Source organism: Channa argus, chromosome 3 (assembly GCF_033026475.1).
Source record: "Channa argus isolate prfri chromosome 3, Channa argus male v1.0, whole genome shotgun sequence".
Taxonomy (NCBI): Eukaryota; Metazoa; Chordata; class Actinopteri; order Anabantiformes; family Channidae; genus Channa; species Channa argus.
The window spans coordinates 26,713,320-26,727,817 of record NC_090199.1 but is presented as its reverse complement, the minus strand read 5'-3'; the positions used below and the strand labels follow the sequence as shown (position 1 = coordinate 26,727,817).

At 42.4% G+C, this 14,498-nt stretch overlaps 1 protein-coding gene across 5 annotated transcripts; it reads left to right on the top strand.

Moving 5' to 3' along the window:
* Nucleotides 1–2,744: 2,744 nt before the first annotated feature.
* Nucleotides 2,745–13,105, top strand: LOC137123966 (zinc finger protein Aiolos-like). Of its 5 annotated transcripts, XM_067498445.1 has the most exons (10): nucleotides 2,745–3,042; nucleotides 3,827–3,939; nucleotides 4,276–4,386; nucleotides 6,035–6,448; nucleotides 7,731–7,898; nucleotides 8,323–8,439; nucleotides 10,454–10,564; nucleotides 10,892–10,979; nucleotides 11,317–11,594; nucleotides 11,729–11,868. In XM_067498445.1, the coding sequence occupies exons 2-9, from the start codon at nucleotides 3,888–3,890 to the stop codon at nucleotides 11,564–11,566; spliced, it is 1,311 nt and encodes a 436-aa protein (XP_067354546.1). In that variant the 5' UTR covers nucleotides 2,745–3,042; nucleotides 3,827–3,887; the 3' UTR covers nucleotides 11,567–11,594; nucleotides 11,729–11,868. The 5 variants fall into 5 exon arrangements, with proteins under 5 accessions (XP_067354546.1, XP_067354544.1, XP_067354542.1 ...); XM_067498443.1 differs by lacking the exons at nucleotides 10,892–10,979; nucleotides 11,317–11,594 and having other exon boundaries at nucleotides 2,770–3,042; nucleotides 8,326–8,439; nucleotides 11,729–13,105; XM_067498441.1 differs by lacking the exons at nucleotides 10,892–10,979; nucleotides 11,317–11,594 and having other exon boundaries at nucleotides 2,771–3,042; nucleotides 11,729–13,105.
* The last annotated feature ends 1,393 nt before the right edge of the window (nucleotides 13,106–14,498 follow it).

The window sequence follows — 14,498 nt, the reverse complement described above, 5'->3', positions numbered from 1 at the left end:
TCTCTCCCTCTGTCTCTCTCTAGCGCTCTCCTACTCAGACACACAAGCTTATATACTATCTCACTCACTTGTCCTTTCTCAATCCTGAGTGCACTAAGGGGAAAAACAGCTGAATCTCCCTCTCACTTGTTCAAACACATAATATATTTACTTTTCCCCGAGCCAGTATTATTCTCTTTAGTCATGCCCGACTTGTTTCAGGTGACATCAATTGGGGCACTTTGCATTGTTTATGATCACTTGCTAAATCATTTTTGTCCAAACAGTAAAGAATAAAATAAAATCAGAAAACACATCAGTGCTGTTTCCTTTAATGAGCCCCAAATGCCCAACACACAAATGTAGTGTGTTTGGCTCTAGACATTGTTCAAATAACAAAACAACTGCACAGCAACTCCCTAAACAGTGTGTGTTTGCATACATGTCTGTGGACTAGTGGTCAGTTCGGTCTGTGCTATAGACGCCCCCAACCACACACACACACATGCACGCACACACACGGCACCCCTCATTATGTCAGCACCCACATCTCTCTTCCCCCTTTTTTTTTTTTTTTTCTCTCCATTGCCACTAACTGGAGTGGGCAGCTATAAAAGGCAAAAGGACAGTCTCATCCCCCCTCCCCACTGCCCTTCCCCCACCAGTCCTAAAAAAGCCTCCCACCAGTGGAATCGCTGGATATGTTTTAACAACGCAGCAAGCCAGGACAGTTTATTATCCATGTGCGTGTGCTTCTGATCATGAAAAGCAGTTTGTTACTTGGTTTTTGTTTGCTGAGTGTGCAGACAGGCCCTCCACCCAAGCCTTGGTTTTGAATCATTGTCTCTTTTTCCCTATGTTCCTTTGCTTCCATTTTGCCATGGAAACCAAGCATGTATTGTAATGCCTTTGTGAGTGCGCTTTCTTTTGGCTTTTTTTCTACAGGCTGGTGGCTGGTTGCCATAGGCGGGCCATGGGCAGCTGCCAAGCCTTAGAGGGCCGTGCACCACTCAGGTGGGTGCTGCAGTGTGTGTTGTTCAGCACCCAGATTCCCCACCCGCCTCCACACTCTAAATGATCAGAAATATGTAAGGGTTATATCCCCACCCCGGTGCTCCAAACGCACTCAAGTCTTTGCCACAGGACAACAATGAATCTAAAATTCCTTTAAATCAGTAGCAATTCTGGCATGAAAATGACACCTTCTTAGTTCAGTTGCTTGATTGCAACAATGTACTAAAGCTGTGGGTAGTTAGTGGAGCTGTTCACTGGTTTGTGAGCTCACCACAGGGTCAGCTTCATGATGTGTCATTTATGAGGTGTTTGAATGTTGGTGTGTATGTGTTTTTGGCTTGGTTCTGTGATACAGGGCAGTCAACCAGAGAATAGCAGTAGATGCTAATGCTGTTTTGTAGATATTGGCTCTGCTAATGAGCTGTAAGTCTGTGTATGTAGTTTCATATTTCGCTCCCAGTCTTTGTACCTTGTGAGTCTTTGTGAGAGACAGAACTGCAAGGCATGTGTTTGGGGGTTTTATCTTGATATTGGGTTATTTTATGCTTGGTGTTTGATAACAGAAGTAGACAGATGGCAGGAAATAAGGTGAAAGAGAAACCAGAAATTTAGCCCTATGTAACAAAAGACTGTGATCAGATGCTAAACAGAAACATTGCAATTTGTGGTTGATGCTTTTTTTTAAACAATTGTTATTTGCACAATATAAACATTCCACTGCTAAGTGCCTTTAAGCGGAGGACATGCGAAGAGTTGCTCAGGTATGATCAATTCATCTCTCCATTATCTTTAACCCCTTTCCTGTGTAGGGTCGCGGGGTGACTGGAGCCTATCCCGGCTGTCAGAGGGCCAGTGGGGGTATCCACCCTGAGACAACCACTCACATCTGCATTTACAGGCAATGTAGAGTTAACAATTAACCCAACGTGCATGTCTTTAGGCTGTGGGAGGAAACTGGAGTACCCAGAGGAAACCCACGCAAGCAGGGGGAGAACATGCAAAGTCTACACAGGCCACAGTAGGTCGACCATTTAGCTGTGTGGTGGCAGCACTAACCACTCTAACACCATGTTGCCCTTGATCGAATCAATATAGTTCATTTTAGTGTCTAAGTAGACTGTGTTCCCTTGCTGCACTGTAATGTTGAAAGATATCTGTTTGATTTGTCTCTGTACTCTGTAGGCTGTCGGTATTGTCATACCGTATAACATGAGAGATGTTTACAAAAAGCAAAACATGTTCAGTGTTCAGCGTTTGAACGGTCACCTGATTATAATTTCAACTGAGGGATGAAAAACTGTGAACTTATCTTTTAACCCCCAAGGCACTAGGGTGCTCACTCAGTCAGTACTTAATGAACCAGATCGTGGGATGTTATTTCGCAGTTTTTCATAGTTTATTGTAGTGAATTCCTGAGGCGATATAATAAATGCTCCTGAAGTTTAAGACGTAAGCATAGCTGTAGTAAAAGCACTTTATGTACATGTTAATTTCATTTGTCCCTTAATTCAGAAAGGGAAGAAAGGATAAGACACACTCACACTAATAAATAAAGTATTTTCAGTACAAATGCTTGCTTTTTTTGTTCAGTTTAGTTTTTTTATGGCGAGAGTGAAGTGGAATGTGACATAGCTTTATAGTTTGGCCAGAAGATGGAGTAATAGCTCCTGAAATGTAACTAGTCAGGAACCATGTGGACCGACTGAGCTCATATTAAACCATCGTAGCCATCAGTTCTTTGTTTCACTGGTGAAAGCATAGTGTTATATACTCTACATGTTTAGCTATAGTAAGAGAACCTTTATGATTTGATCATGGAAATGGTAGGGAGTAATATAGATTATTGGTGTTACCGCCCTAATGGATGAATATGGTTTGGTCTTTGTTGCTCCACCTTGTTCAAAATGAGTTCCTGTTCCTTTAAGGGATCGCTCCAAAATTCATCGTAGTGACGTTGCGTATATTCCATATTCAGAGAAAGTCCAGTGGCGGAGTGTGGAATCTCCTACTGTGAGATTGGTTCTCCTCCGGGTACTAAGCAAAAAGCAGGTAAGATACTTTCATCACTTTTCAAACTTCATGTGGACTTCCAACAAAAAATGAAAACAGGAAAGTACCTTGGAAATAACTTTACCGTGTAGACATGTGTTTCTCAATTTCACTGTTTCAACATTTATTATAGTTTTTTTGATAGGGGGCATCACTGAATGTAATATAAGAGTAGTTCAACTTTAATTTGACCAGACATTACACTTTTTACCTTATATCAAAGTTACACATGAAGTTTAAAAGTTCTCTTACTTTGGATATTTTTATCAGCGTCATGAAAACTGTTGGACTCCTAAACCCACTTTTTAAAACTGCACGGCAGGACATTTTTATTTCCGAAATCGTTTTCAAATGCTGGTTTGCATGTATTGGCGTCTCAGTGGCTGTTAGTGTGGAAAGCTCTTTGACACTTACTCCCATGTAACGACTCGGCAGGAAATACATGTGCAGTTCACATCATCTCTTTCTCATAAGGCTAAATGTAGTGACAGGGTCGAGCAATCAACCGTGGGCTTTTACCCACTTTTTTTTTTATAAACTTCTTTTTATGCAGTCCACCAAACAGGAACAGTGAGGTGCAAGTGTTGCTTCTATTTCTCCACATGCTATGTCGATACATTGTAAAGAGGGCTTTTAATAGTGAGAAAAAGAATATATAAGTCTTATCAGTCTTGTGTGTCAAACTCAATGGTACATCATGAATGTATGCAGCAACCCCGCCTTTTTTTAACTATTAAAATGTTGTCTCGTCTCTTTTTATTGCTCCGTAAATATATTGGGACAGATCTGGTTTTGAAAGAAGGCCATAAGAAGGGATCTGGCTTGACCTGGTTAGACTTTTCAGTATGAACACAGACAAACATCCTGAATTTACATCCACAGAAGGAGACAGGATGGGTGAGTATCTGATTCCTTAGTTTTTGCTGTGAGATTGCATACGATCAGACTGCTCATAACTTCCTCACAGCTGCCATCATCCTGCCTGAGTGCACATGACTGTATAGTATTGAAAGGTGAAGGAATATATGTGGAGGAATCTGCACAGGCTACAGTTTATAAACGAGTTGTTAATGTCCTCTTAACAATGTCCTCATAGCAGTCATTCGTGTTTATAAAGAGATTTTTATATTTCATAAAACTAACAAAGAACTGTTGGGTATTGGTCTAAAGTTCTCCTTAATAAAGCAAAAAGTAACCAACTATTTACACATGCACAATGTGTGACTTTTTCAGACGTTTGCAATGATGTTGCTGAAGTGAAGTCACAGGAGGAGGAAGAAGAGCGGGAGAAAAACTCAGTTAGCGAGAATGGAATGCACTGTGCTGAAGGTGTGATGGATCCACGTACGTATACCCCCTTGAAGGGTCTTATAGGTTTCCCAAATTGGTGTGGTTACCATGAAAACAGACTGGATACAAGATTTGTAATCCAACGGTGACTAAACATGATCAACTGGAGGACGTTTGCATACGGACGACAAGTGTCTGAAGTACGAGTCATTCGAATGTTATTAAGCTAATTACTAAGCAGTAGAAGGCTCAGGTGAATACAGGTGAATGCTGTATGTGTCCTACATGGAACTCACAATGATATTTCAGCCAGCAAACAAATAATTGCAAATGATTTTAGTATTTGATGTAATACATGTTTGTGTAGAATTAGAGCTGTAACGTGAGCGTCAGGTTGACAATAGTCTGGTTTAGGTCGTCACTGTAGTTTCATGCACAGAAAACCTATCTCGATTAAACAATTTGACCTGTTAACATGATCAGATATTAAGGATTGTTTCATAGAAGCTCTGCAGTGAACATCAAAAAGATTTTGCACATTTCTACACTGTGACCACCTTGTTTCACATGACATGTTGAGTGTGAAAATGTTTCCACTCAGTCTTGTGGCCTTTGTCACTTAAAAAAAAGAACATGGTGTTACAAACAGCTCTCCTATTTATTTCTGACTGCCACTCATCTGCCCCACTGGGTGCACTTCCTAAAGCCCTGCACTGCATCTGATGTGCAGCCTGCGGTTCGCTGCTCTGAGACCCTGGACTCTATATCAGGCATCTCGGAGCTCTGTGTGTGCAAAGTTTCCATAGCACCTCTGAGCGCTTTCCACAATACAAGGCGCTGCTCTTCAGCTCATCACCATTCACCGACAAGACCACAGTGTGGTTTCTGGATGGAACTGAATGTGCTGGGGGTTGGTTGACACTTAGCTCAAGGTTAGGTGAGAGGTCCTGCAAACCAGGCCTGAGGATATGCATGTAATTAGATGTGGTGTTGAGAAATATAAATTTAGTTGGACAGATCCCGGATTACGTACCTTACAGTAGATGCGGAACATGAACATGAACAAAGGTCAAGATAAAACAGGTTCAAACTTGGATGCCTAGACCTAGGCCCTAGAACTAGTGCACTGTTGTCTGATGGAAGAGAAGTAATGGAAATTTGGGTGCAGGATAACAATGTAGTTTGGATGTTGTTTACGCTATGAGCGGGCAACAAACAGTCGAGCTTCAATCTCTTTAAAAGCAGATAAGGAATTGGTGGTGTCTGTCTGAGGCGCCTGCTGTGTCTCTCTCCTGCCCTGGTTCTACTTTCTGTGTGTTCAGAGGAAATGCCTTCCCCTTATCTTAAGCACACATCTTCTGAATCTCTTTGTGACACTTTGCATTGGCCCAAATTAAGCTACCCACACTTTGGAGATGGGCAAGTACTAATATCAAACTATTAACTATAAATACAAATGTAGAAGTGACGACGCGAAAGCCTTTCACATTCTGGTTGGAGTGGTATCTCATCGAGCTTATTTAGTGCCTTATTTGGAAATGTGAACTGTCATCTGTTTATATACTACACATCACTCCATGTGTTTTTTTGTTGTTGTTGTTTTTTTTTTTGGACCTTTTCATAACATGTTTTTCACTTCAGAGTATGTGTGTGTATTGCTCCACATAAATTCTTTGCTTCTCCTTTGCTTCCTCTCTACTAGGTGTGATAAAAACCGAGGCAGGGGAGATGGAAGATAACGAGCATTATCTCAAGGCTGAGAAAGAACGACAGATTGTGCCAAAAGAGGAGGCAGAGGGGGCCAGTGAGGACGGGATCGAGGAGGGGTTTGATGGGGAGAGGACAGAGGAAGAAGATGATGAGGAGAGGGACGGCGAGGGGGACGAAGATGGAGATACCCTAAACGAGCCAGAGGACCTGTCGCTGGTGGACTACTCGCGCTACGACAGCACGGTTCTGCCCGACACCCACGCAGGAGCAGCGGCTGCAGAAGAGCCCTACATGTCCGGAGCGGTGGCCCCTCGCATCCAGACTTCAGGCAAGCTCAGCTGTGACATATGTGGCTTGTCCTGCGTCAGCATCAACGTACTGCTTGTGCACAAACGCAGCCACACGGGTGAGCATAGGAACACAGCCCAAACACCTGACCTCAAACACAACAGTTGTGCAATCCTCACGCTGTTGATTACACTGAGTGATAGCACCTTGTGTTGGCTAGGATAAAATGTTTTGCTGGAATAACTACGATCGAGAAGTTGCCAGTCTGCAAAATACATGACGCACACGTCTTAACCAAGTAGTTGTGAAATATCCTCTATTGTTGTTCAAATACTAAGCATGAGCATTACCTTTATTTGATGGGAGCAACAGATAGGTCAACACATCACAGTACTTCTACAGTCATTATTTTGCTGTAGATTATGCAAGTTCCACAATAACTTGCTTATTCATATGGTTTATTTAGGTTGCTTAGAGCAAACCGACCGTGTGTAAAATCCCGCTCATCCCATACACATGTGTAGCGCATATTTTCTGTCTCGGTCAGCTTACTATCTATCCACGCACGGTGACGTGAAGTGATGTGAAGAAGTACAGTTGTAGGCCGTAAGCAAAGTCAGGTTTTAACAAAGCGCTTAATTTACAAGAGCTCTCAAAGAATTACGGTCACAAGGACTCCACTGAAAGTGAGGAATCTTTGACACATGATGATCTGTGTCTCTGTCTGTCATTCCTTCCATCACCCCACGGTGTGACTAACAAAGTCACAATGCAAAGCAGTGTTTATGAAATGAAGATATTGAGGTTACCGTACTTGACATGACTGTGATCTTTTACATTTTAATGACTGTATAACTGACTTATTTTAAAGCATTATCTGACTCGTCGCGTTGAATTCAGGATGAAAAACAAGCAATGGATTCTGGTTTTAGAAGTAAAACATCGCTTTTCATTTCACTCTGTTTTAATGATAAGTAGTGGTGAGTAGTATTCATATTCACAAACTCATGATGCTTGTCAAAGTGGAGACTGTCTTGTTCCCTTTTTAAAGATGGTGAATGATTCTGTGATTTTTGCAACTCATTGTAATACTAAGAACAAGAACAGAGCTTATTACTAAAGCAAACCAAAAAAAAAAAAAAAAATATCCAAAATATCCATGTATGAAGCTACGATCACACTGATTAAATGTTTCTTAATCAGGAGGTAGATACTAAAAAATATGATAGAAAATAGATGGTGTGACATGCAGCGAACAATATGCTACAAATCAGTCTTTAACATGAAATCAAAACATGTTGTGTCATCAAGTTAAATAAATAAAAGAAATGGCAGGTTCAAAAAGGGTAGAGTTGTTTTCAATGTGTTTTTTTTTTCTTTTCTTTTCTTTTCTCACTCAGGCGAGAGGCCATTCCATTGCACTCAGTGTGGGGCCTCCTTCACCCAGAAGGGAAACCTGCTTCGCCACATCAAACTGCACTCTGGGGAGAAGCCTTTCAAATGTCCCATGTGCAGCTATGCCTGCCGTCGACGTGACGCTCTGAGCGGGCATCTGCGCACCCACTCTGGTACCGGCTAGCAACACACACGCTCATTCACTCACATGTGAAGCTGATAGGCACTGATACTGTATGCACCTGCGTACAGTATCGTGTTGGTTGGTTTCTCACTCCTTCAAGTTGGTTTCTCACTCCTTTTGAATCAGAGTTGTTGAGGTCTGCTGAGCCGACGTGGCTTTTCCAGTAACACCCTGTCAGGCATTCTCATACGGTTACACACATTACATATGATATCTTAATCATTCACCTCTGGAAACTTACTAATTCACTTTCGGTTCACGTGTTTTACCTGCAGACCTGTTGCACGGTCTCCAATCTGCAAATCACCAGTTTTGTATGAAACCAAGTACTTAAGGAAACAATACTCGCTTGTACCATTTAGATGTTGTTGATGTTTCTTGTGTTAGTGATTAACTGAAACTCCTGCTCACAGTAGAGAAGCCCTTCAAGTGCAACCACTGCAGTCGCAGCTACAAGCAACGAAGTTCTCTCGAAGAGCACAGAGAGAGGTGCCATGTATACATTCAGAGCAAAGGTCCCACTGAGAGAGGTGAGCACGCACTCAACCCTTTTCAGAGGTGGCGAAAGTACACATGTTCTTTACTCAAGTAGAAGTACAGATATCTGTGCAAAAACGGACTCTGGTAGAAGTAGAAGTACTGATTTAACTTATTTAGGAAAAGTGAAAAAGTACAGGCTCTGAGACGTAACCACAGTCGAAAAGTAGAAAAGTAGTTTTCTACCAGCTACGTCTGTGTAACACTAACTGGACCTCAGTGTATATACAATGTATATACTGATAATACTGAGCATTAACTTTCATTTAATTCATTTTCATTAACTCACATTCCAGTGTCAAAATCGGTTTTGAGCATCAGCAATGGAGCTTGAAACACTATGATCAACACACATCAGGTCTAAGAAGGCCTTAAAGTTAAATTGAATTAGCGAGGGGCCGCACCACATTCCCGCCTGGTAAAGCTCTCATTTAGCATTTTTCCAATGAATATGTAGGTGCTTTCATTAGCCATGTAAAATCTTTTTTTTAATAGCAATTTTAAACAGAATAAAGGTATTATTAGCATTATTTTAAAGCATATATATATTTAATCGCTTTAATGTTGTCAGGAGCTGCTGCAGGAAAATGGCCAACTCAAAATATTGTGCTGTATGGGGTGGGCAAGCGCCCCCCTGGCCACCATTAGAACTGCCCCTGGCTGTATGCGTGCTGATAGATACACACATATACAATGGAACAACAGGCCGCATCCAAAACACCAAGTCATTATAGAAAAACAAAGTCAGATAACAAATGTTTCAGAATCTTTCTCACCAAAATACCAACAACAGGCCTGTCTGTGACGGCTGCCTGTCGCTGTCAATCGGAGAATCGTGGAGGCCAAACTTCTTAGATGTTTCTAAAGCAGACACGTAAGACACTGCAGCTGAGCTAAAATTAGAACACAGCTGGACAGCTGTTGAGATCAATACGCTGTACGAGGCTGTTGCTGAATATCGACTGTTACTGCGACTGAAGAAGAGCTGCGCGATGACAAAAAAAAAGTGGTAATTCCACTCAAAAGTATTAAAACAAAGTAACGAGTCTGTAAGGAGTAGAAAGTACAGACATCAGTGTTAAAATGGAAGAAGTAAAAGGTGTCAGAAAAATAAATAATCGTGTAAAGTTCAGATATTTGTGCATTCAACAGTAAGTATAGTTAGTATTTTTGCTTCATTACTTCCCACCTCTGACCCGATTTCACTGACACTTTCTGACACTTCCTGACATCACATAGAAAAACATATGTAAAATTCAGAGATGTGTTTACTGTACATGAAGAAAGTTCAAATAACCACATAGCTGCTAACGTTATCATATCACTGCACAGTTGACATAAGCACATTGGTACATACGCGGCAGGCGCACAACTAAAGCTGTTATTGCTAACAGATCCTGTTTTTATAGCCTCATTAAATTAATGAGCTTATGGCTGTTACCCCATCATTACAGCTAAATAGGTTATGGCTGCTGTGGTGTGCAGGCATAGTCCTATGAAGACCGCTTCTCATGTCTATAGCGGCAAAGGGGAAGCCAAATATGTAGGGCAAATGTTTCAGCCAGCCACCTAACACACGCGCATACACAAAAATACACCCTCTTTCTAACCTCCCCCCAAAAATGCCTTTACATATTGACAGGACAGTTGCACAGTTGCAACACACAGACAATGCTATGCTTCTGTGGTCACCAAATGTCGTAAGTTTTTGGCTGATAGTGTCGTAGTGGTGAGGAAGTACATCCTCATCCTGTGGTATCCTCTCCTGCACTGATGAAGTAGAAAAGTACCAGGAAGTGAGGTCAAAGGAGCCTCTGATCTGAAATTAATATCTCGATCCTCCCAGTGCGCCTATGCATCACGCTTAGCGAAATCAATTGAGTGCACATTCTAACTGCAGGCTTTGACTGGTGGACGGCTGCTGCTTATGCCGCTGCTTGAAAGAGAAGAGGTCTGCGTTTCCTTCTTGCACTTACTGTACTCTGTCACTCTCTTGCTGTCAAGCAGAGGACAGCCACACATCCAGGAGTCAGATGGGCACTGAGCGTGCTCTGCTGCTAGACAGGCTCGCCAGCAACGTAGCCAAACGGAAAAGTTCCATGCCACAGAAGTTCACTGGTAAGAGCATCTAAAATCTCCACAGATCACAGGGAGTTGTGCTGTGCAGCTTATAGCATTACTTCAGGTGATGGATTCCTACAGTTTTAAGTTGGATGTGTCTGCCTAACCGCTTCCTGCTGTTTGTATGTTAGTAATGTCTCTCTTTTGTTTACATGCCTGTTTTAAAGCTACAACATGTTGATCTCTGTTTAAAACACACACAGAAACATGCTATTGCTGGGCATTTATGCTTGAAAATACAGAATCTGTGTTTTGTAGATTACTTGAATCTGTCTGAGCTACTTGTTTGTCTGTCTTTGCTGGCCTTCATCTCTTGCCAAACAGGAATTGAGGGCAGAACACCTGCCTCATACCTGCACACACCACAGATTGGTCTCCACTGCCCTAAATTCTCTGAAGAATTGTGTCATTGGTAGGTATTAGTAGTCATGCATGGGTAAATAAATGGATACGTGAAAAAAAATAGAAACGTGCACTTGAAACTTTGTCAGTTTAGTTACTTTTTTGTATGTTTTGATTTCAACTAAGATAATGTGCCTGATTGAATATCAGTTTCAGTAAATGGCTGACTTGGCACAGCAATTTCCCAAACTTGGGCGTGCACACATACAAAACGATTTTCAATAGCTGGCTCTCACCTTTCTAGTTAAGCCTAACTAACATTGGGTTGTAGTTTCACAATCAAGCCCCAAGTTGCTCGCAAAATGAGTGTGTATTGGCAAAAAAACCCTCCTACGTTTCTCTATCAGGTTGACAAATGAAGTGAGATCTTTCAATATGACAACCACAGGGGGGGAAAAGAGAAGTAATGTCTGCAACCACAGAGAGAAAGAGCAGGCGGGAGGCGAGAAACGTGAGCAGGTGCCTCTCTGTCTATACTTCTGTGGTGCAGCTGCAATAGAGGCCTTCGTCTGTGTCGTCTGCTTCCTCTCAGCCCTCTGTCCTCTCATGCCTCCGAGCTCCACTGCTGGCTCAGGATGCTCTGCCGCTTTAAAGTAACACCAAAGTGAGGACCCCTAAGAGTCCTGTAAGGATCCCTATTTAAAAATTTTTTTCCAGCAATAACTGCCGCTTGCTGCCTGTGCTAGTTCTCTGGCTGCGCTGTTGGATGAAGTATGTGAATCTTTAGTTCTTCTTTCTCCTTCAAAATTTCTGGTGTAGGCGACAACGGCGTCTGCCTGGACTTGAGTTTTAACAGGGAGCTGGTTCACCGAAACGATGTCAAGGATCCTCCGCCGAGCTCCCCAGGGCCAGACAGCCACCATCAGCAAAAGCCAGTCCCCACAGACCAAGACAGCGAACCAGCTCCATCCCACAGACCCTACCCCATTCCATTAATCCGCAACGACATTACCCCTATGGGCATCACCAACGGCCACAAGATGGGCATGCCCCTCCTGGGTCTCCCTCACACTGCCCAACCACCCCTTGGCATGGACTCATTCCACCCTGATGGCTCCCAGATGTCCCAGCCTGTCATGTACAGTTTAGGGCACCTACTAGGGGGGATGAACCACCAAAATGGCGTTCCTCACCCACACAGCCAGCCCATGCCCCTGTCGCCAATGGAGGCTTTAAGGGTGGTGCGGGCGGACGGAGAGGCTGGAGCACTGCCTGGGGGAGTGTACCCCTGCGGTCACTGCAGGGTGATCTTCCTGGACTATGTCATGTTCACCATCCACATGGGATGTCACGGCTTCCGTGACCCGCTCGAGTGCAACGTGTGCGGCCACCGCAGTCGGGACCGTTACGAGTTCTCTTCGCACATAGCCCGCGGCGAGCACCGCCTAGAACTCAAATAACTTTCATCTTTCATTCACGCTGACGTTCATGCTTACTTACACACATATGCTCAGACAGTATGAGCACACACATAGATTTACTCATATAAGTAGCTGGTAGTATCAAAAATGAAAGCATGAAGTAGCAGCTATGTCTCTCTCTGTCTTTTGTTGGGAGTGTGTGTGTGTGTTTGTAAGAGAGAGACATTAAGAAAGACGTTATAAGAGATTGACAGGTGTCAGATTGTTATGTAGTTATACTGTAATCATCTGAAAAGATGGCCTGTAAAGTGTTTATGCAGGAGTGTTTCTACTCCTTTTCATCCTTATATTTTTACTGAGTGATCACCACTGTATCTGCTGTTTATTGTATTTAGCAATGTGTCATTTCTTCCTTCAAATGTTCAACAAACAAGCAAACATGAGTGAGTTCATTGTGTATCAGATGTTGGCTTTTTTTTTTTTTTCTGTGTAAAAATAAAAGAGAACCTCTTTTTTTCTCTTCATTACACATACTGCAGACCTGCACCTTGTTGAGAGAAGTATTTCTGAAAAACACTTGCCAATTCAAGAGTGCAAGAAAAAAAATCCTATTATCTAGAAGGTCACATGTCTCCTTTTAGGCTGTGGTTTTGAGAGAAGTGCAGCTTCAAAGGACATCATGTCGCTCTGCACTATGTGTTGGTTTCTCACTCCTGAATATTATACTCATTTACTACTCCCACAAGTTAGAAATGGCTCTCAGTTTTGCAGAGACTTTTTTTTGTCACATTAAATAAAAGTGCATCTACAACTTAGAAAGTTCAAAACTACAGGATTTCTACCAAGGACAAATGGTGATATAACTGGGTCCAAATTAAACATGCAGTGCTGTTGAACACCTGAATTTCTATTTGACAGCAGGCTAAAGGTATCATGTTATATTAAATCGACAATAAAACTTGTTGAGCTCCTACTGCACTGAAGTATGTACGTTTTTGTATATTCTTAAAGTAATAAAACAAGGATCAAAATGTCAAATGACATCAGTATTGATTATGGTGTGATCTCCTAATGTCATCACAGGAGTTTGATCTCACTGTTTCCTTCCCATAGACTCAGGTAGTGTGCGTCATTGGATCTGCAGCTTCACCTTAGCACCCATCTGCTGGGGGGAGGGTGGTACTGCACAGCAAGGAATTAGTCTTGATGCATTTTCCTGGTGTATCGTAGCTTTGCAGCAGTGTGTCCCAAAGGGGTTTCCAGGTTACGTCTGGGTTTTTACACAGTTCAGTGAGGAGTGTGCCCAAGTAATTCTAATTGATAGTTTATCGCTTTCCACTTAGCCTCATCTCAACCACATTGTCTCCCAGTAAAACTCCAAATATAGAAATTTGTCTGTGTAGTGGCAAAACATGGGTAATTTTTCAGGGGTTTGTTGAAAACTTTAAGTCGTTAGTTTAGGAACCTCAACTGACAGCTTAAGCTCTCGGTATTCTGTGTGCAATGGGGGAATTCCTGGTGAAAAACATGGGTTCTGACAACCCATGAATTTATTATGTCAGAATACTTGCTGTGTGTGTGTGTGTGTGTGTGTGTGTGTGTGTGTGTGTGCATGTGTGTGTGTGTGTGTGTGTGTGCGTGCGTGCAAGTGTGTGGATGCACTTCGCCCACACGGCAAGTGCAGGGACTTGGTCACGCTTTGCTGCCTTCCGACCAGAAAGGGGTGTTAGCTTCATCCAGCTGCCACCATGCTATCTGTCGTCTCCATCAGTGCCAGTTCCCTTTTCTCTCTATGAGTTTGAAGAGAAGTGACACTTGTGAAGCAAACTGTCATTACATCTTCATGTCCATATGTCAGATTAAAAAGCCCAGTCATCCATTTCAAAAGTACAACAATGCTGCTTCTCTTTTGTTCCAAAAAAAAGGGTTGACTTTGTGGTATTTTCTTCTCTTCTGAGTATTTTGTTGAGCACAATTGTTTGTTTGCGCTCACAACTTTCAATCTAAGGTCATAGTAGTGTGTGGTAAGATGTAAAAAACTGCTAAAGTATAATTTCTGACACATCACCTCTAAACATAAAGATGTAAAGAACCTGAAATGTAAATTTCATCTACAAATCCCTGCCTCTGCTCAGGCTGCGTTTGTGTCTAAAGTCCTATTTCCACCA

What these genes read in the sequence shown, in the direction of transcription:
- LOC137123966 (XM_067498441.1), top strand. Translation starts at nt 3,888, where the DNA reads ATGAACACAGACAAACATCCTGAATTTACATCCACAGAAGGAGACAGG. An exon ending in CACAGAAGGAGACAGGATGG is followed by an intron (nt 3,940 to 4,275) that starts GTGAGTATCTGA and finishes TGACTTTTTCAG; the next exon opens with ACGTTTGCAATGATGTTGCT. An exon ending in GCACAAACGCAGCCACACGG is followed by an intron (nt 6,449 to 7,730) that starts GTGAGCATAGGA and finishes TTTCTCACTCAG; the next exon opens with GCGAGAGGCCATTCCATTGC.